Below are 23,455 nucleotides of genomic sequence, written 5' to 3'. Positions count from 1 at the left end.
AATCATAATATACGAGTATTTATCACCGTCAAACAATAAAAAATTTAATTATTGAACAAGTAAAAGTCAAACTTCAATTTGTGCTTCGTCTTATAATCAACAATTAAACAATCTTTAAAAACAGGCTTACTCAGATTATAGTGCATAATATTGTATTTTATAATTTTTAAACTAACCACTTAGTTCAAAAGAACGATAAAGGTGTGTTGCAAGTTTCCAGAGTGATACGTTTGACCAAAAATCAAAGTTTTGTTCGTTATGATAAAACATAAAGTGTACATTTACAAGAATATACAAGCACTAAACAGTATATATATCACATAATATAATCATATGCTTCAGGTTTCTAAGAAACTTACTTCATCAGGATTAATCAAATATATTGTTATAGCGTTGTTAAATCGATTAACTTTACGCCTAACGGTATCAAAATTGTATTAAATAATAATAATAATGATGATAAAAAAAAAAGATAATAGCATATTATAATAACTTTGAAATTAGCTTAGGTTTAATGATCTAATTAATCGTAATTAAAATGCAGGCTTAGAATGATAAATTATTGTTATTAATTAACAACATGCTCAATACTTTATGTTGGTAAAAAAAATCAACTTTAATTATTAAAATAAAAATATCTAAAAGTAACCTATACATATCACGAAAAAAAAAAACTATTTAATATACTTGGTACTTACTAAGTGATCTTGTATATTATGATTTGATATTACAGTACCTATGTACTTTAAAAAAAATGCTTGTATCATTTATTTTAATTTAAAATATCTTTCTTAAGTTTTAATACAAATGTAAATAAAACAATTATTTAAATCTGCAAAAACAAAATTATAAAATAAATAATAATACATAAAATTTAGTAATACAATAACCAATTTACATCTACAAAACATAAGTTCTTATACAAATTTGTTTTCTTATAAAATCATAAGAATGAGTATATACTATTTTCCAATAATACAAATTAAAGTTAATCTTATTACCTAACTATTATAATTTCATTTTATGTTGGTTCTTCCAGTTTTTGGTAATGTTAACACCAGCAATCCTGAAACTAAATAGTTAATATAATTAATAAATAATTTCATTTATAACTTAATATCGATTAATAATATTACATTATCCTATATTAAAGACTAAATACTAATATTCATAAGACTAGAGACATGTATTATTTTATTTTATTTTTTTTTTTTTTTTTTAATAATCCGTCAAGGTTCTTAGTCACTATAACTTATTTATTATTTGTTCAATATACCAATCTATTAAATCTTCCTAAGTTGCCATTTTCAGCAGATTTGATATCTATCGTCTACTTATCTTTTTCGTTATTTTTCTCTTAGTATCTTTCTTTCCATAGTCGCTATAATAATTTGGTTATAATTTTATCTAACCTCTTTATATCTTTACTCATTGTATTTTCTTTTCTCAAATAAGTTGTACAATAGATAAAAGGTTTTGACATTTTTGTATTTCGTTTCTAAATACTGGTCTATGACGTATTGTTCTGATTTATTTATTTTTTTTAAATCTTTTGATCACATTTAATTGAAATACTTATTTGAGAAAGGTCCTCCCTTTAATTTTAAGTAGCGTCCAACGAATATACTACCTTTAACTCAACACTTATCTCCTAGTTCATATTGTTTTTTTGTTTATAATAATTCTTAAATACCCAATTCTCCTTTTCAAACATATTGTTTTATAATTCTAAATTGGAGCAATTTTCTAACCTTTATGTCAATACCAAATTGTTCAAAACTTTTGAATTTTCTCTTTTTACTTTTAAACTTATAATTTCTCCTATTTTTTATAATTTTCTAAAGTGTTCTTGAACATATTTTCTATTTTATTTGGGATTATTATATACTACAAAATAAACATGTATTTAATACTTTTGAATTTATCAACATGTAATTTAAATCTATATTAATAAAAATATTTAACAAATTGAAAGTTAAAATAAAAATAGTGAACTAATTATAACTTATAACAGTAAGTAATGACCTATTTTCTATTTAATGTGCAGTGTAGATATATTACATATATAATTATACATCCAAAAATACTATTTAGTACTTGCGTATACTTACTTATTAAAAATGAACACGATACTAATATTGGAATTACACAAAGCTCATCAATAAATACTCCAACTACAATATTACCCATAAGTGCACCTACTTTTCCAAACGTAGAACCTATAGATACAGCCATACCCCTAAAAAAAAATATGATTTAATAATTATTATTTCAATCGAACTCCAAAGTTTACCTGTATTCTGTAGGAAACAATTCAACAGCAATACAATACATAAGACTAATACCAACGCTGGAAAGAGCTTCAAACACTGCAGATAATATGAGGTTCTCAAGTGAAGATGTAATGAAGTACAACAAAGCAGCAGACAGACCTGATCCTAAAAAGCTTACCACTAGATAAAACAGAAATCCAATTTAACTCTATTAAAGTAAAACACAACATTTAACACCTTCTATTAGTTAAACTATCATTTAAAATTTTTCACTAATTATGTTTAGATGATCAAAATTATAAATATTGAGTAAGTAATATTTTAAAATATTTTAAAGCTTGTTTAATGCAATATGTAATACGTTTAAATTAACAAACATAGATATCATAATAAATTTAACCAAACAAATTAGCTTGTATGATGTTATCACATGTATTTTGCTTAACTAAAACTAAACGATATAATATGCCATGTTCATAGTTCATCCAGAAGGTATAATATTACGTATGCAGCTCAATAGTTCATATATTTAAATAATGAGCAGTATATATTTTCCAAGATTTATAATAATATTAGGTATTTACATAATCTAAAAAATAGAAATTATTTTTAACAGATCGATATTAAAAACAAATAAACTTTTTATTTGTTTAATATTAAATTATAATAATTTTGAATTTATTTGAAATAAAATAAAATATCCAATCTGTTACAAATATCTACAATGTCAACAATCATTTATAATATTTACGTGTTTCAAATTAGTAAATCACCAACCAATGTTTATTGAAGTAAAATTAACGAAAATTATTCGAATTGCTATTATAGTTTTAAAAATTATTCGAATAATTATTGTGAAAAAATCTATCTGAATAATAATTGATTCAAATAAAATTTTATCTTGATAAAAATGTATTTAAATATGCTCTACTCTGGTTGTATAATAGTTAATAAATTTTCATATTTATATGTCCACCTACTACTATTAACATAAATCCAATTTTTTTCTTGCTTAATATATTTTAGTATATTTACTGTTGGATTAAGATTAAATTTAAGCTATTTCCTTAAACTAATTTAATTACGAATCCTTCAATTATTATGTACCTAAAAAAAACCTGAGTCCTAGTTTGTTAACGAACAGTGGGACGATAAGACTTGTTGGTATGCATGCGATTCCAATAATGACTATGTTTAAATATACTGATTGATCTATATCATCATTGCACTTGTAATCTATCTTTTCAGGTTCGATCTTATACATAGAAACAATTTCACACATATTCGTCGTGTTTTTCGGTCCTGAATATAATGTCTCATACCATCGTAACCTATTCATCAGCTCTGGAAACCATAGCATCAACATGTAATAACTGCAAAACAACAAATTAATGTATTGCTTATTGATTAAGTGTCTAATTTTGGTATAGAAAATTCTTGACATTCACTCATTGAATTAGACGTGTTACCTGGTAGTGGAACAATATTGAATAATGCATGTAATTATGGCTATAAATTTGAACTCAGACGTGAACAGCCCAATAGTACTCTCATAGAGACCATTTAAGAAACCACTACTCTTTTCATAAGTACAATCAGGTAATATTAATGAAGTCACCTTAAAAATCCAGAAGTGTAATAAATATTTATTGATAGAGGTCCTATGACTATAAGATTAGTATAAATTAATAAATAAGATTTAAACTTACCGGAAAATCATCAATAGTTTTATTGTTCCATTTATAAACGAATTTCAAACAATCGATTGTCTCATCGTGTTTACCTTTTGAGAGTAAGAATTTTGGACTTTCCGGCAATCTTACCAATAAGTATGCCAATATTATGCTCGGAAAAGAACATATAATCACAAATAAATTCCATGATCTGAATAAAAAGAATCCATATTCGATTCTGAATGTTTGTGGTATAATTATCCACGCCACACCTAAAAAATACTAGTGTTATTTTTTTATTTTTCATTAAGTTTATCAATCATTATCTACTGTATTATTATATTTTAGGTACCTATTTATTTTATTTTAATTGCTTTTATTTTGAAACATTAAAATATACCTATATATATATATATATATATTAATAAATTAATTTAAATAGATTTTTTTTATTATTATTATTATTAGCTTTTAGTAATACTCTTATAGTTCAATAATTATAAATACAACATAACTAATTTAACAAATTTAAGTAGATTATTAGCTAATTTAGCTATACACTAAAATGGTTTTAAGTTACCTACTTACTTGATTAATATTATTAAAAATAACGCATTGAGTATAAAAATAGAAAGATAATCTAAAAAATGAAATTATTTTTATTCAATCATTTGTTAAAATGGGTGATAGTACTATTTATTTTATTAGAGGCATCTATTTAGTATTGCACTTTTACATTGGCAATTATTGTACCAACGTATTTTTATATAATTGTATAGCATGATTATGAATTTCAATCGTCCAAGTCCAAAATGGTATAACAAAAAGTTAAAAAATTGAAAATAATATGATCTTAGAATTTTATGAAAAATGTATTACCTATATCAATATTTTATAATACTCCAAATTCTCAATGTAAGCGAATGTAAAATGATTCACGATATTGTAGTCTTAATTTAACAGCAATATATTAAACAACAAAATATAAAATTCATATAGGATTTACATATATAAGCATATTATATATTCTAGCTTTTAACGTAAGTAAAAAAATAAATTTTAAAAATAACTTTTACCTATATATTTTAGTCCAATTATGTAATCATTAAGTATAAATAATTTGGTTTATTATTGTGATTTTTAAATAATAAATTATTAAAATAAATGTATAATATATTGACAACATAATATTAATTTTGCGATTTTAATATTGTCTCTATTAATATTTTATTTTATTTCGTTCCACGTCCTATTACTGCAATACAAAGGCCATAGGAAAATTATTAATGTTTTAATAGGTAGATACGGGTCTTATATACCAATCCAATTAAATGTTAACGTTTTATAGCATCAAAATTAATCATCTCAAATTCTTTAATGTATAATTATTATGATATTACAAGCGATTATTTTAATTTATTTTGTTCACATGGAGGTATGGAGCACACGATTATACCTAACAAACGTTTAATAATTATTTGTCGACGAATATATACATATTATTGAACCAAATTAATTTTAAATGGAATATATTATTGTATAATATATTAAAATGTGATATTATTATCAATGAATATCAATATGTGATAGTCTACCAACAATAAATATCGCTGATGGTACCACCTTCAAGTACACTTTACGAAGTATACTCCAGTCCGGCATCCACCCGGAACCATAGGTGCTAGTCTTATTATTCAAATATTATAATGCTTACATGGAAGTAATATAATACCACTCGTCCAGAAAATTTCCATCCAACATAGAAATTTTTCACGGTATTTGGCATTAATGAATTCTCCTAAGTAAGAATATAGCACTGTAGCACCAGACACCCTATATACGAACAAAAAATTTATATTTTAGAAAATGCAAAGACATCTTAACATCATACATAAATAAATATAATATATAAATATCAATATTGCGGTTATCGTTATAATTTTATGGATGTGGCTTATTGATATCAAACCTTCATCTAACACATTTGTCTAATAATTCTTTAACATTTTTTTAAGTTTCTTAGTTCTTCCTTACACAATATACTAAAGAAAAACTAAAATATTATTTTATAGTTACAAAAAGGAGCACATAAAATCTATGTAGTTAAACTTGAAACTTTTTATACTAGGTAATCGAGAAAGTTTTAACACCCCTACAGGAACCGAATAATATAATATTATATAATATTTATAAGTATTATGAAACCAATAGATTCCTCGTATAAATTATACTAACTAACCTGGATACAACAGTTAAAACTGTTGATAGCCAAAATTAAATCTTAAGAAATCAAAATGTACCAAATATTTAGTGTAATAGGCATTCGTAGTCTAAAAACAAAGGTCCTGGAGTAGCATTGTACTTATTATTCACTATTGGCAATACCATTGCGCACGCTGTTCATAAAGCATTATATTTATATCATGTTTAATTTACCCAAATCCACTCATCAGTCGACAAAATATTAACACTGGGTATATTTGAGATACACTAGATATGATACTGAAAACACCATCCATCATCATACTCACTATCAAGGCATATCTTCTACCTTTGGAATCAGCTATGTAACCCCAAATAAAAGATCCCGTAAACATTCCTAAAATAAACCAAATACATATGAATAAATTTTACCTCGGTAACAAAATATACGTACCAATCATGGAAGCTCCATTTAAGATTCCTTTGTGGACAGAAGTCATATAAAAATCACATTGGGCTGACGGTACAACAAAAGACACTGACGTCACGCTAAAAGCAAATGCCGCGAAAAGTGATCCACAAATAAATAACAAGTAGTAATGAAAATGTCCAAATCCTAATTATTAAAATGTTACAATTTTATTAGTATATTTATAAAATATAAAAATGGATACCATTCTGCAATACATAAAGTATCAATTAGGACACTATATTAGTTGTATTAATTTTGAATTTAATGATATATAATAATACATGGAAAACTGAGCGGAGACGAACTGTCGATTTATATTATCACAAACTTTATTTCTTGATGTTTTTTTTGGAGTAAATATTTATTAAAGACGTTAATTTTATTCTTAATAACACAACAGGTTGATAACATTTTTTCCGATAATATTGAATTTATCAAATTATTAGGATTTAATTATTATAATAATATATGTGTATATTGTATTATATCAACTTATATAAGTTAAAATTCAATAACATCTTTCTGTAAAAAAATATTCATAATATAAATATTTAATACCTTGTAAAATTATTTTAAAATATCATTGTGTATAGAAAAATGTATAATAATTTAATAAACATAAAAAATTTAAGTTACCATGAACAATGTTTTTAAATTATAGCAAAACAATTAACAATTATTCATTACTTAAATACGTATTCTCGTCTAAATTTAAATTGAAAATGTCTATAAAAACAATTATCGATATTTATTTCTTAGGTTTTAAAATTTCAGTATAGTTTTCTTAAGAGTTATGAAGAATCTTGTATTAAATGTTCAAGACTTTGATAAAAAAAAAAAAATGTTAAGAATATCTAAATACCAAAAAGTTATCATTTGTTGACAATTTTTATTTCATCAAAATTCTTATTTTAAACTTCACAAATAAACATTGAAACTATAAATTTTCGATATTTTTCAATTATTGTGAAATTGAAAAATTATAAGAAGCTTTATTTTAAATTTTCAAAAATTTCTACTTAGTGAATAAATTTTAATTGACATTTATAGAAAAAAAACTAAAAAAAAATTAAAAATTGCTTGTGCTTTTGTAACTAACTTAAAAATAGTTAAAATAAATTAAAAATTTTATCATAAATAGGGAATAATAATAGGAAATGATAATATAAAAATTTTGTGAATTTTTCAGGTATCTAAAGTTAAATCAAAAAACTAAATCAATTAAGTTAGAAATTGGATTTGCGTAAAAATTCCTATTTTTCAATTTTTTTTCCAATCATAAAAAAAGTACTTTGAACCAAGGCTTGAAACCAGTATTGGATACCACTTTTGAATACCGGTTAAAACCGTTAAATACCAAAACCGATACCAAAACCAAAATCTAAATATAAAAAATAAATATCGGTATTCGAAATCGGAAAAAATATTTTCAGTTTCAAGCCCTGCAATTGAATTTTCAATTTTCTATCAGAAACCGTCATCATTTTTTAATATCAATGCATTTTTACTGTCTCAAAAGGTAATGACAGACAAAAAAAAACACAAATCATTGTGATACCAATAGATTCATCGCTCCACTCAGAATTTAAAATATAATTTATAATGTTTAAGTTTATCATACTTATGTAAAATTTAAAACATAATAATAAATCCATTTTAAATTTTTAGTGCAAAGATAAAACAATGTTTTTGTGTTTATAACAACTAATAACGTCATACAGTTATAATAAAATACACATTTTATTTTTGTCATTTTTGACAAAAGTTATTTCTACCTACTGTAAAAAAAATAAATTATTAATAAGAATATAAATGTATAAAAAAATATCCTCAAGAGTAAAAATATAGGCTGACGGACTCCTCCGCTCAAAATCATTGTTCGATTGACTGATGATTGAAATAAAATCTAATACATCCTATAATAGTGACCTTCTAATTATTATTAGATAGTAAAATGGCTTACGTGTCACGTTTATTTTTGATATTATGGTTTAAAATATTTAATAATACTTATTTTAAATAATATATTCAACATGGGTAATCTAAATTTCTAATAAGTATATAGTTAAACATATACACAAAAAAAAATTTTAATTGCATCACTAATTACATTCCATAATATACCATTCCACTAATAATTTTTAATTAAATATTAAAAACAAAAACAAATAAATGTTTGATTAATATTTTTTATTTGAATACAACAAATATTTATTTATTTATTCCAATAATAAACTTTTTTAAGCTAGATACTAATTTAACTAAATATTTAAGCAATTTTATCAACATTTCAAGAAGTATAAAAATATACTCATCTACTTATTTTTAAGATACTTATATGTATAAACTTTTGGACTGATACTAATTATTTTAATAACTTAGAAATTGAATAATTTACTATTTTAAATTCACTTACCGACCATTTCGATTGCATCATCTAAATGCACAGGTTGAGCTACAAGAAAAGCAGAATCCTCAGCATCTAAAATAAACAATTAATAAATTCTAGATTTCTTTTAAATTATTATTACACTAAAACTGAATCATCCTATAACTATTATTTACGCTGTATTTACCCTTTGATTTATTTTTATCCATTTTCAAACCGAATAACTGAAAATAGAATACAAAAATAAGAACACCGCCTTGCGATTAGATGGTGGCAACATCAACAACAGTGTTTGTAACTGAAGTTATTTTAACGAATGTCCGAATAATTATTTCAGACGTCCAATAAAATGATTGTAACTAATTAATTATCATTATGCTTTTTTCATATTGTCAGCCAACATCTGTCAGTATATAGTATTAACAAAATCATTAGTATCAATAACAATCAATTGTCATAATTCTCGATTGCTAACTGTTGGCGCGTTTAAATTAGTCACGGGAGTCTGTTATATAAAAATATTCTCAATTTTGTGATGTTTAGAAGAGATTAGATAGGTATAATGCAAATCGAAGTACAAGATATTTTAATAACTTAATAACAGCATGTTATTACAGTATATTGGTATATTAATTTTACTATCAAGTATCAACACTATAGGTATTCAAATGGTACAGCAGTATTAATTTAATACTACATTTTATTTGTCATGTCATAAATATAATATTATTTAAGTCTCTCTATGTCTAGGAAGTGTTTTTAGATAACACGCCACTTATACTTGTTCTCACACCAAATTTTATCAGGCGTTTGATATCATTTGCATTTAATAGTGTTTCAAATAGGCATTTACACTACTATGTATTTGAATATGAATAGTATCGTGTGATATATCATATGAGTTTTTTCCTACTAGAAGAAAGTTTATGAATAATTAATTCAAATTTTCACTGATATGAGCCATAAAAAATATCCACATTTTAATTTTATACGTACCTACTCACATATTAGGTTGATTGTTAATTGCTATTTTCGTATATATTCACTTTCTTTTTTGGTCATAGAGTTATGTAAATTACTTTGATACGTATAGCAGAAAACCCTTATATCTACTATTTAATTATTTTAAAAATTTGTAATTGATTAATACCAAATCTGGCAATACCGCACGATTTAAGGCGGGTAAAAACGTTAGCAATTGTGTTATGAAAAAAGGTCGGTTTTTAATTGTTCCATTCGCAATTGTATATCACCCATATCAATGGTATGTTCATTTGCATTCGAATGTCTAGATTTTTTTAACTTGTGTTACCTAATCAAATCACAGCATAACCATACATACAGCTGAAATACAGGAAAGGTGCATAATACTTGTTATTATTATAATAGCTTATGTATCAATTTCATATTACAGTATACTTGATAAAATTCTCGAATACATGTCCTCGAGAGCGCTTCGAAAATTAAAAAAAAAAGATAATAGCGTAAACTTAATATTTTTACCTAATATGTGATTATATTCTTTAGCTCTTATAAATATTGGGAAGAATCCATCAGACCTGACCCTATTATTCAAGGCTGGTTAAGCCTAGAAAAAAGTTGAAGGGAAAAAGAGGGTTACCCTTTTAAAGCCCTTTTTAGATCATTTTTTTATTTTTATTTTATTTTTACGTTATTATATAACCATAAAAAATATTCTCCACCATAATATAACACCTAATGCTAATAGTATACAACATTATATAACTCTAAGTGAACACGATCGAAAAGCCCCCTAAATCCAGCCTGATGGAATGAGTGATGCAACATCTAAAACACTTTATTTCCATACGTGACTGGTAAAGTGGTAAATACTATTATATTATATTATACTATTTGAGTTACTTATTATAATATATTATGCATGTATACCATACGCATTTAAATATACATATAAACGAAACACATATATATTAACAATATAATCGTTTTATAATCGATAACCTCTTATAATATGATAAATTGCATAACCAATTTGAATTTTTTTTATAAATGTCGATATAAATTATTTTCTGGATTCGAATTCTTGGAAATTTAATATAAATTGTTCTTAAAAATCCGGATAAAAATATTAAAATAAATAAAAACAAATTTTTTTACAATATGTTTTTAAAGTTATAATTTTAACGGAATTCGTCAAGATTACAAAAAAATGCAAACATTTTTGTAGTTGGAAATTCATATAAACTTTTCTTTTTATACCAAGTTTTAATTAGTGAATACAAGATTAATCTTAAGTATTTTATACTGAGACCATAAAATCTAATAAATATATAAAGACAACTATTTTTTTAAAACATTTTAGGTTCAAATTGGAACAAAATTACTTATTTAAATGATAATTAACGATGTTAATTATTTTTTTTTAATTTAAAAACATTGTTTGTGGGAACTTAAAATTATTACGTATATTATATTATTATGAATTTTCTATATACAATGAAATTTTTAATTAATTTTAAGATATTAACACTTTACACTATGAACCTATTTCTACTGTTTTATGGTATTAACACAAATATTTTATTACTTTTTGAGTTATAAAAATTGATATAATATGGTAAAAATATATATTGTTATAATAAATAAATATATATAATATAATTAATACTTAACACCTAATATACAGCGAAGTGTAGTACACTTTTCTTCCATTTTTTTTTTTATAAATATTTGTTTATCAAGTTTAATTAATATTTATTTACTTATAAAATACATTATAAAGATACTCAATTTTATACAAACAAAATACATGCAATGAAAAAATACATAATAATACACTAATACATTAATGTAAAATTTTAAAAACAGGATGTAATTTTTTTTTTTTTTTAATAGCACAAATTTAAAGTTCTCTTATTTATTATTACATTTTCATTTTATGGCAGTCTTTCCAGTTCTCGGTAATGTTAATACTAATATTGCTGAAACTAAAAAATCAATTTATATTTACAACTGATTAAATTAATTAATACAACTAAAAAAACATTAAAAAATTTAACAATTATTATACTTCAAAGCATAAATTGTTAACAAATAACAATTGACGTTTAAAATGCTTAAATTAAATAGATAATTAAAAATTTCATATTTAATAATATATGCATTGTAAGTATCACTACTAGTTTCTATGACTAATAATAATTATAATATACTATACACTTTGAGCGAAGCTTTAAATTTATTGATTTTACAATGATGTTTATTAATATTTATTATTTTTTATAAGTGTATGTGTGTGTATGAACATTTGTCATTACCAAACGGGTCAGCAAAAATATTTTCATTTTCTAATTTAAGGGCAGTTTATGGAAGAATTAGATAGTACTTTTAGAAGGTCAAAATTTCATAAAATGCTTAATAATTTTAACACTTGAAGTTTAAATATTTAATAAAGTTTTATTGAAAACTTAAAAAAGCCAAAGGAATTGAAAGCGAAAATTAATGTCTTTGTCTAACACACCTGAAAAATAGGAAAAAGTTAAAATCAAAAATCTTAGAAAGTCGACCACAAATAGACTTCACAATAAATAGAAATCTGTTTTTAGTATTTTTATCGTTTGACGTTTCATTAGATTAATCGATACATTGGATTCCAATGATTGAAATGAAAATACGTTTAGATCCCTATACTCCGTGCGTGTTAGACAAAGATAGAAAATTACCATTTTCAATCCCCTTAAATTCCCAAATACATATTTTATGAAATATTAATTTCAAATTTTTATGATATTTAATATTAGAGCATATAATAATGATGTTCTATTAATTGATTATTAATTTAATATTAAAAAAAAAAAAAAATGGTAAAAACTCGAAACATTAAGCTAATACACAAGCTAACATTTCTTATACACAATGAAATTTCGTAAACTTTTATTATTTTTCTCATGTTTTTTACTATAGAAATTTTAAATTTTAAACTTGTTTTTAATATTTTATTTAAAAGTGTTGATAAAAGTGTTTAGACTTTATCAAAAAATTTGAAAATATAATGCTACATCTTACATAAGTTGTTTTTAAAGCAATTTTAAAATATGCAATAAAATTTCATATTATTACATATATTTTGTTGAAATCGCAAAAATATAAAAATTATTAAAATTTTTAATTTTATATCAAATTGTTTGAAAATTGAATGGCCAATGTACACAGTTTCTTATGAATAGTTTTACAAAAACTTAAAAATATTTGCGATCTGTTTTCTGACAAAATTAGATCAATCTACCTATATAATATACTAACAGAAACATAGATAACCAATTACAATATAAATATAAAATATCTTTAAAAATATAGGCTAACAAACCGTCATTACTCAGAATTTTTTTTTGTATAAAATAATAATTTATCATTAAATTTAAATTTAACACATTTATTATTACAGTGATAAGGTACAACCGATATCTACTATAAAATAATAAGTAGTGATGTTTTTCATTGGGCATACTTACTAATCAACAAAGAGCACGATACTAAAATAGGAACCATACAATGAGCATCAATAAAAATACCAACTACGATGTTACCAATAACTGCGCCTACTTTGCCAAACATGGAACCAATAGCTACAGCAACACCCCTAAAAATAACAAAATATAAAGAATTTTGAAGATTTCTAACTTTATAGATTTACCTAAACTCTGTAGGAAACAGCTCAACACTTATGCAAAATATTAGACCAATACCCAAGCTGGAAAGAGCTTCAAATATGGAGGATAACACAATGTTCTCAAATGAAGATGTAATGAAGTACAAACAAGCGGAGGACATTGCTGACCCAAAAAAACTCAACACTAAATAAAGACATAATAAATTAGCTTAAAACGAATAAAATAAATAAATATATATCGACATTTATAACATTAATTAAAAATATTTTCAAACCTAAGAACAACTTAATTCCAAATTTGTTGACTAACAGTGGCACAATTATACTAGTAGGTATACATGCTATGCCAATAATGAGTATGTTCTCGTATACAGATTGATTTATTTCATCGTTGCATTTAAGATCGATCTCTTCAGGTTCAATTTTAAACAGAGACACAATTTCACACATATTTGTCATATTTTGGGGACCTGAATATAATGTTTCGTACCATCGAAATCTATTCATCAGCTCTGGGAACCACAAAACCATCATGTAAAAACTGCACAAACAAAAATATAAAACCACTTAATTAATGTGAAAAATACTTCTTTGTATTATTTGGTTACATATTTTTCTTGTATTTACTTAAACCATTACCTAGCTGTACAACAAAATTGTATCACACATGTAAGAATAGCCACAACTTTGAATTTAGAAGTAAACAGATCCGAAATACTATTGTAGAGTCCATAAATGAAGCTTTTATTACTCTGTTCATAAATGTAATCTGGTAACGTTAATGAAGTCACCTAAAAAATCAAAATACATATAAAGTAAGTATTATAAATATTCGTTAAAAGTGGCCATACAGAGCACTATTAATTAACAATAAATACTTAAACTTGCCGGAAAATTATCATCAGTCTTATTATTCCATCTATAAACAAATTTTAAACAGTCGATGGTCTCGTCGTGTTTACCTTTGGCAAGTAAGAATTTTGGACTTTCCGGTAATTTAGCCAAGAAACATGAAAATATTAAACTGGGAAGCGCACAAATTATTATAAATAAATTCCATGACCTGAACAAAAAGAAACCGTACTCGATTCTAAATGTTAGTGGTATAACTAACCATGCTATGCCTGAAAAATACTAAAATATTATTGATTGAATATAGATATTTTTATTATATTTATCATTTATTGGAATATCTATTTGATTTTTTTATCACATTGTATCAACTTTACTTAACATAAAAATACCTATGCAGTTAAATAAATTACTTTAGTAAAAATATCAAATAATATATCGTGAAATATACTTAGCGATATTATTATAGACTAAGAGATCATCTCCGCTCAAAACCGTTTTACATATTATACAATGCGACGTATCAATGAATTTATTCGATACAGGCAGAGCGGTACCAACTTAACACCCTTTTTTTTAGTTAATTTTATAATAGTATAATAATTAAACAGTTGCAGATTCTTATATTATATTTTTAAAAGCACCTATAACTAAAAAAGTTTTCACTTGTATACTAACTAATGTTTGCTAAAAAATAACAGAAATAACCCAACAAATGATAGTAACTAATCACAATGTTACACCGACCAAATAATATTATCTGAAATATTTTTCACCATTACAAATGTACTACGGGTAAGCTATGTATCTATTATGAAAGTATAAATATATTTTCTAATGATAAATAATAACATCATAAATAACTTAATCGATGTAACGACTGTATTTACTACAAATCATTATTTTTAGTATCAACGTAAGTTTGAATGGATATAAAAATGTTTTAATAATTTACAGTAAGTCAAAAAGATAAAAATGTATTACTACACAGCAAGTACCTATTCATACATTTTATAAAGGTGTAGACAAATTCATTTGATATTATATTGAGTGCAAAAATATGAATGTACTTCATGATATACGTACTCGAAATGAGTAATTATTGTATTATTTTAGATTTTTAGATTATAAGTTATGATAATGAATTATTAAAATTATATGAAACCTTTTTTATTGCAAATTATTTTAACCATAATGATATTAACATTAATCGTCGAGATTTTTTTTTTAGAAGATACTATTTTAGAATTAGGAAATATTTTTTGAGGAGATATTTTGAGCGGGGACTAAATATTACAGTACTCACATGGAAGTAAAATTACACCAAATGTCCAAAACAGTTCCATCCAACATAGAAATTTTTCGCGATCTTTGGTACTCACAAACTCTCCAAGATATGAATAAAATACAGTAACACCAGATATCCTAAAAATGGTTTAACAATATATTATTTACTCTTAAATTCGTTTATTGTTATAAATTATAATACCTATGTTTATTGTTTAGTGTACCTATACACGTAATCCGTAAAGAATATTCTATTAGGCTACTAAGATGAACTGATTTAAATCAGTAGGATAAATATAATAGAGTTTGTAATCAATAAAGCCATTGTATAAACAGTAAATCTTCTTATAAAATACCAATCTAGTTATTTTTACAACTTCGAATTTGAATATATTAAAATTTCAATAGTACAAAATTAGTGCATAACTCCTGGTTAGACAACTATATTAATATTATTTACTTACCCAAATCCACTCATTAACTTGCAAAATATTAATATTGGATAAATTTGAGATATGCTGGATATGAGGTTGAAGATACTATCAATCATCATGCAAAGAATCAATGTATACTTTCTGCCTTTGGAATCTGCCAAGTAACCCGAAATAAAACATCCAAAGAACATTCCTAAAAGAAACCAACTGTTGAAAAAATCACATTAATATGAGGAATGAAATTCATACCAATCATTGAAGCACCATTAAGAATTCCTTTGTGGATAGAAGTCATTTGAAAATCACATTGTGCTGACGGTATAATGAAGGATACTGACGTCACGCTAATGGAGATAGTTGCGAAAAGCGATCCGCAAATGAATAGTATGTAATAATGAAAACTTCCAAATCCTGTTAAAATAAACACATTAAAAACTCTTGTTTTAAATGCCTGGCTAAAAATATAAATTTAACTACCACACTATGTCACAAATATCAGCATTTAAATATTTTAACCAGTTTTTTTTTTTTTTTTTGTATCTGGAGATTTAGTTTTAAAAATTTTCCAAAATTAAATCCAAATAATTAATTAATTACGTATTATTAATAAATAAATAACAATTATAACGTTAATTTATTAATTTATTATCTCAGGATATACGGTAATGAGGGTTCTGTTATTGGACAGCCTCCTTTCTCGTACTAATTATCGTAAAAATATTTTTACTTCTACATTAAAAATATACTTAATTAAACCTAAATCAACTTTTACTATAAAATTTAAATTATATTTTATCATAGATATTCATGCATATCCATTCTAAGAACTAACTCTTTCCAACTCAAGGATTCAATTGGATTGGAAAAGTATGATTCAATGTAATTTTAATAAAAAGTATTCATCGACTTTAAATATTAATGTTTAAGATATAATTATATCTGCTACAAATAGCGTATACAAGAACGATGTTAGATCTCCCATACTTTTTTATTAAAAAAAAAAAATGTATGTGTAATTGTTTTTAAAAAATAGCTTAACAACAAATATTCATAAAATAAGCTTATATAGGAGGGAAATGGGTCATTTGAATACTAAAACACTCCCTCGACTATATAAATATATAATCCAAAAATATATTGTATGCTAAAAATGCTTCAGGTTTTAACAAAATGTGTAGTTAACAACTGCTAATAGATAGATTTTATCGACGAATGACGTTGTGACTTATGATCCGTATCCCATGGACATGATTATAGGTAAAATTATTATCTATAACCATGTATTTCATACTGCAGTAATTCGTACCTAAAATCTTTCTCACGTACCGTCTTGAAAATTGTAGAATTTGGTAAGTATAATACCATTATTGTCAATAAATATCGACGCAACCAGGCGACATTTATTTTGTTTTAAATGTTTTAAACAGTTAAAACGCCCTGCTTTAAAAAAAGTCTTAGCTAAGCACCAGACCTAGTTATTACACATCTCATATATTATAATACTTGGTGGCAATACAAAAATTTGATACAGTGCAACAATACAAATGTACTCTAAAACTGAATCTTCTGTACGATGATAATATACTGCGATAGTTACAATCGTAAATCGTAACAATTGACAACAAATATTATTATAGGTTAAAGATACTGTTGCCGTAAGGACAATATTATTGTCGCAATTTTATACGTATATATATTATTTATCAATTGTTATTATAATGTATAATGTGTATGGATAGAAAGTTAGAAAACGAAATAAACATAAATAATTGTCATAATTTAGTGCGCGCTCTAGTGATGTCTTTGCTATACTTAAAAACATCATACATAATTTACTATATTTAAAGAAGTAACCACCGACATCGCGATACGCTCTAAGTTGAGATATTTTATTAAAATAACCTTATGAATTGAAATTTATTTTGACTTTTACGATTTACGTTTACGTCATATTATCATACAAAAAACCATCACTATAACAGTAATAAAATATGTATATATTTTTAAATTCAGAAAAAATTACCCATAAAAAATGTTTTTTTGAAGTTTTGAACTAGGCTCTATAAATAAAAACATATTATTATTATTATTATTATTATTATTTATCAATATATATTTAAATTTGAATTTAATGATTTAAGTTTAAATTTAACCGTAAATAATAAAATTATTATACGCACAGTGAGTGGCGACTAAGCCCCAACGGAAAATTAAGAAGTTTTAATACTTTAAGACACCTAAAAATATTTCTCAAAAATAATAAATAAATATATCACGCTTATCCGTTACTGCGTGCTTTAATAAAAATAAGCCAAAATAAAAATAATAAATAAGAGGACGTCATATCCGCATTTGTTGTCTTCGTCTTACACACGTACGATTTAGACAAAATATGTTTACGCAGTCTAAGTAGAACTCACTCAATTTTGATTCTAGAGTAAATATAAATATACCTACTATAAAATTAAAAAATAACAATATTTCAGAGGGCAAGACGCTAAGTTTTTTCCATTATTCCCAACATAAAACGCTCATTATAATCGTTTAGAAATTTCAACATTTTCAAATAACCTTTAACTTTTCAAAATTTAAATTTAAAAAAAGAACTCAGCGTCTTGTCCTCCAAAATATTGTCATATCTTAATTTTATGATAGGTTATTTACTCTAGAACCGAATTTGAACGAGTTCTATTCAGATTGCGTGAATGGGTTTTGTCCATATCGAACGTAAGACGGAGACAACACATGCGGATATGACATCCTCTTAATACAGCTAATAAATAATTATACACAATATTGTAATATAATTAGCTTGATTACTCAAATAACTAAAAATTTAGTAGCTATATGTACAAATATTTGGATTTAATAAAAATTTACTCACCAATAATTTCCATAGCTTGGTCTAAATTTACGGATTTCGTTATCAAACATTTAGAATTTTCTACTTCTAAAAAAAAAAAAAAAAATACTGTAGTAAGTACATTATACTATCATATAGGTAACTGCTGAGTACTAGGGTGAGTACTTATATTATTATCCTCGATTTAAAGTTAAATGCTCTAGAACGTGTTGTTTATGTTTTTCACTTAAATCAAATTCCTAAACAAATTACATGTATAAACAATGTTATATATATAATATATATATTGACTTAATCGCAAAAAACACAAAATATATGTATATAGGAACAATAGGTACATACCTATACACTGAATATGTGATCATAAACAGATAAATAAATAGTAATATCATGATATTTATTTATATAAGATTATAAACAAACGAATAATAAAAACATACTAATAATATTTTTGTTCACAAATATAAATATTCAAAAAACAAAATTATAATCTAAAATGCGTCTTGATGTTGAACGTTTATAACATAAACAATACAATTTACCTTTTACTTTATTGCCAGAGTATATTATCAAAAATAATTATAGATTAATAAGACACGAACTTATTACTAATTTTTGTACTAAAAATTTATTATTTAGTATTTCTAGGGTTTAGTGACCTCAAATTGTCATTTATAATTTATTCTTTGGAGGAATATGCGGTCTGTTCTATATACTTATTTCAAAAATGTATTTCAATTATTTTGTATTTCTATAGTGGCACTTTGAATTCGATCGGAGAAAATGGAAAGTAACTTCATTTTCGTACATTAAAAATCCTATATCTCGTAAAGAAACATAGCACTAATTTTGAAAATTGTTCCATTGAAAAACACTAATTCAACACTATATTTTGGCACTATAGTGGAAATTAGTGTTCAAATTTTTTCTTTAACTTCGCGCATCTATAATTTAATAAGAAACTATAAACCAAGTGAACCAAGTAAACCTTAGAAACCCTCATTAAAAAATACATAACTCAATAATACTCTTAATACAAATTCAAAGTACAATCCCACTCACACCAATTTTAATTAAGCCCCTATCAAAGAAAAATGTACGATTATAGAATTATAGTATTCAAAATTTGTTTTTATATAAAAATAAAAAAATGTTTAATGATAGATAGTGTACGTAGTTAGTAACACGTGAACTGTGAAAGTATTATTTTTAAATATTTTTAATGCTATAGTTATGACTATATAAGGTAAAAAGTTTAAACCTGCTAAAATCAAATTTTAACGCTCTTAATATTAAACAAAATTTTTATTTTTATAAAAGTTTTAGCTACAGCAATACTAATTTGTCACAACCGAAATTGTGTAGTACTGCAGATATATAAGAAGTATACTATATTAAATAAATATCAATAATTACAATTTACAACACATATCGGATAAAATAGACACCTTTTAAACTTTCTACCAATGCTATTTTGATGTCTGTTACATAAAAAAAAATGGCTACTAGTTAAATTTCCAATATAGTTTAAAGATTAAAAAATTCTAAAAATATTCATTTTTCACATAACTAATGAAAATGTAGTAAATGTTTAATTTATAAATTAGAATTTTCATATTTAAACTTACCGAAGTTTTTGATAGCTTTATCCGAGTGTGACGGTTGAGTACTTATAAGACACATAGAATTCATGTCTTCTATAAAAAAAATAAATAAATAAATAAAATAATTTCCCTACAGCATTTTTTCATTTAAAAAATTTAAATTCCCTTATCGATAAACAACTATTTAATTAAAACGAAATTTACCTTTTGAATTATTTGTTTCCATCGTGTTTAATATGCACTACGCATGCATAACCAAAATAATGCATAAAATAATAACCCTTTATCTGGAGTTCCTAGCCAAAGTTAATACTTCAATATCCATTTATCCAATAAAACGGTTATCACTTCAATTCGATATTACTGATCCAATTTACTATCGGAAAATTTAAATTTACAGTAATTATATCGTTTTAACACAGACTCAGATAAATAGTATAATTAATTAATTATTAAGTTTTATAACGCAATTTATAACGCAACAACGCAAAACTATCATATGTTAACACGTTCAAATTGGTCGAGCGTGTGTTCAATACGATGTTGTGGTGGCAATTATAATCCGATGTGTGGTTAAAGGTGTGGCAACAACCGTTCAAAAATATTTCGATAAATACCGTCTGCTTGTTGAATATCACGCAAGAAACAGAAGTAGGATAGCTATTGCCTATTACACTGCACAACTAACAACTTTATGAATATTATTAATTTAACGATATATAATGCTGTACTACTTATAAAACAAACACATTCAAATTAATATTGGTATTAAAAATCGGATTTTTTTTTTCATTGCCATATTCACGCAGTACCTAGTAATCATAGTTGTGATTCAATTATATGTACTAATGTTATTCATGGTTCATTTCTGTAGACGATTATTTAATTATTAAAATTAAAAACCATTATAATATTTAGCAATCTGTCAGCTGTTAATAGTCTACCAATGAAAACAACTCGTTCAAGAAATGATTTTAGATAACACATAATAACTTGAACTTGCCATAATTTTGATATTATATTCATGCGTTAAATTTAATAAATAAAATACGAATAAATGCAATCGATAATTGAATAGTATAAAGCGCTCAATAAAAAGAAAAAAAATGATAACCAAGAAAAAATATATTTAGGTACCTACTATTTTAAAAGGTTCTTACTTCTTTTTTTCAAGTAGCATTTAAATATATAGCAATAAAATCGTTGAATCCAAAAATTAAAATTAACACGATTATAGAGGTGTTGAAAATTATATTAATTAAATATAAAAAATATATATTGAGCTTTTAATTCAGCACTGCATAAAAACAATGTCGTAAGAAGGTACATCAAATGCGTAGAAAGATGGCTAAAATTGAAAAATTGTAGCAATTTGTTATATATTTCAATAATCCGTCTTTTACATCTAAGTTATATTGACCAAAATTTGCTATAACAATCTTAAGCAAATAAAATAATGACCGGTGACCTAAGTATCCCACCATTCCAGGATTTAAATAACACGATATTATTTATTTTTTACTTAAAAAAAAAATTTACTTTACCATCATAAAATAATTATATAATCATGATTAAAATGAAATAATATTATAAAGTGTGAAAGTATGCGGTTAAATTTAATTTTATAACACATATAATTACCATTATTTTGAACTATTTCCTTTTTTTATATTCTTACAAGTTATATTATATGTATTATATATAATTTTTCTACACCTAGTGACTACTAGCACACCTTATTTATAGATGTACATAGTATACGAGTGAATTCGTTTTTAAGATGGTATTTATTTTTATTATTATTAATTTTTTACTTTTACATCTTAAAAACCGAGCAGACTACTGCAATAAAACATCATTAAAAAAATAAGTTCATTTATTGAATCTTAAAATAAAAAACAGACCTACATATGTACTGTCACTGAAACCGTATCATATACTCATTACTAGCACAACTAATCCTCTGGAGATTGGGAGAATATCTTCAGTACGATTATAATGGGAATAAAAACATAACATTATCAAAAAGAATAACAATCGGGAGAGTTAAATGTTTTCTTCCAATAGAAAGATTTTATTTACTGTCCGAATGGAATATAGAGAAGACGATAAAATCCAATTACATCTATACTGTGTATGAATAAGACGTTTCTCTGTAATAACAAAAACGTTTGTGTTTTACGTCCTACGGCGATACGGTATCCTGGGTAATCTGTTTACATTTTTATTATTCCTATAAATATACAACGTCGTTTTTTTAATACAAAAATCCAATATTCCTTTTTTTTTTCCAAACACATCATACGTTTATAAGCGTAAACAAACCCGGCTCAATGGGTAGGCGACTTAGCCCCACGCCTAGGGCGACATTAAACATTTTTGTATTATAGAAAATTTTCAAAAATTTTACATTTAAAGAGCTGCAAAACTCAAGTCTGTCCAAGTGTATTTAAACACTTAAGCCGGACCTGAGCGTTTAAATAATAATATTATAAACTATAATGTTGTGCATTATAAAACATGTAAATAAATCGGTAGACCTTTAGTCCCCGAAATTACATTTTAAAATATTATTTCTCTATTGGATTATAACATATAAATTTACCTATAACTTATAATACTTGATTTATCGGAACACACAATGAAAAAAAGGATAAAGAAAGAACATTTTTCATTTGTATTTTTACTTAGACACGGATAAAGGAGTAAATAAGAAGTCAGATATTTTAAATTATTTATAAATGGTTTTGCTTAA

The 23,455-nt window shown here is 24.4% G+C and overlaps 2 protein-coding genes across 4 annotated transcripts; both read right to left on the bottom strand.

The window, feature by feature from the left end:
• Positions 1-959: 959 nt before the first annotated feature.
• LOC112602608 (synaptic vesicle glycoprotein 2C-like) lies at positions 960-9,324 on the bottom strand. Of its 3 annotated transcripts, XM_025350775.1 has the most exons (11): positions 9,197-9,319; positions 9,037-9,102; positions 6,603-6,764; positions 6,383-6,545; positions 5,661-5,779; positions 3,983-4,218; positions 3,743-3,891; positions 3,381-3,646; positions 2,294-2,453; positions 2,112-2,239; positions 960-1,072 (listed from the first exon to the last, which is right to left on the bottom strand). In XM_025350775.1, exons 1-11 carry the CDS (start codon positions 9,216-9,218, stop codon positions 1,017-1,019), a joined length of 1,527 nt encoding a protein of 508 aa, XP_025206560.1. In that variant the 5' UTR covers positions 9,219-9,319; the 3' UTR covers positions 960-1,016. The 3 variants fall into 3 exon arrangements, with proteins under 3 accessions (XP_025206560.1, XP_025206562.1, XP_025206563.1); XM_025350777.1 differs by lacking the exon at positions 9,197-9,319 and having other exon boundaries at positions 6,603-6,697; XM_025350778.1 differs by lacking the exons at positions 960-1,072; positions 2,112-2,239 and having other exon boundaries at positions 2,300-2,456; positions 3,383-3,646; positions 9,197-9,324.
• Positions 9,325-11,860: 2,536 nt separating this feature from the next.
• Positions 11,861-21,491, bottom strand: LOC112602742 (synaptic vesicle glycoprotein 2B-like). Its single transcript, XM_025350983.1, has 12 exons — positions 20,905-21,491; positions 20,725-20,793; positions 19,118-19,183; positions 16,483-16,644; positions 16,264-16,426; positions 15,819-15,937; positions 14,549-14,784; positions 14,300-14,451; positions 13,936-14,201; positions 13,685-13,844; positions 13,503-13,630; positions 11,861-11,978 (listed from the first exon to the last, which is right to left on the bottom strand). The coding sequence occupies exons 1-12, from the start codon at positions 20,924-20,926 to the stop codon at positions 11,923-11,925; spliced, it is 1,599 nt and encodes a 532-aa protein (XP_025206768.1). The 5' UTR covers positions 20,927-21,491; the 3' UTR covers positions 11,861-11,922.
• Positions 21,492-23,455: the final 1,964 nt, after the last annotated feature.

Source organism: Melanaphis sacchari, unplaced genomic scaffold (assembly GCF_002803265.2).
Source record: "Melanaphis sacchari strain LSU unplaced genomic scaffold, SCAv2.0 Contig8_pilon_pilon, whole genome shotgun sequence".
Lineage (NCBI taxonomy): Eukaryota > Metazoa > Arthropoda > Insecta > Hemiptera > Aphididae > Melanaphis > Melanaphis sacchari.
The sequence above is the reverse complement of the archived record's forward strand: the minus strand, read 5'-3'. Positions and strand labels throughout refer to the sequence as shown.

Coding starts and splice junctions, on each gene's coding strand:
- LOC112602742 (XM_025350983.1), bottom strand. CDS start 20,926: ATGGAAACAAATAATTCAAAAG. Junction 16,645..19,117: donor CCAAGCTATGGAAATTATTG/GTGAGTAAATTT, acceptor TTATTTTAACAG/GATTTGGAAGTTTTCATTAT. Junction 14,452..14,548: donor AGACTGATGATAATTTTCCG/GCAAGTTTAAGT, acceptor TTGATTTTTTAG/GTGACTTCATTAACGTTACC.
- LOC112602608 (XM_025350775.1), bottom strand. CDS start 9,218: ATGGATAAAAATAAATCAAAGG. Junction 2,454..3,380: donor AGGACTCAGGTTTTTTTTAG/GTACATAATAAT, acceptor TGTTTTATCTAG/TGGTAAGCTTTTTAGGATCA. Junction 2,240..2,293: donor TTGTTTCCTACAGAATACAG/GTAAACTTTGGA, acceptor ATTTTTTTTTAG/GGGTATGGCTGTATCTATAG.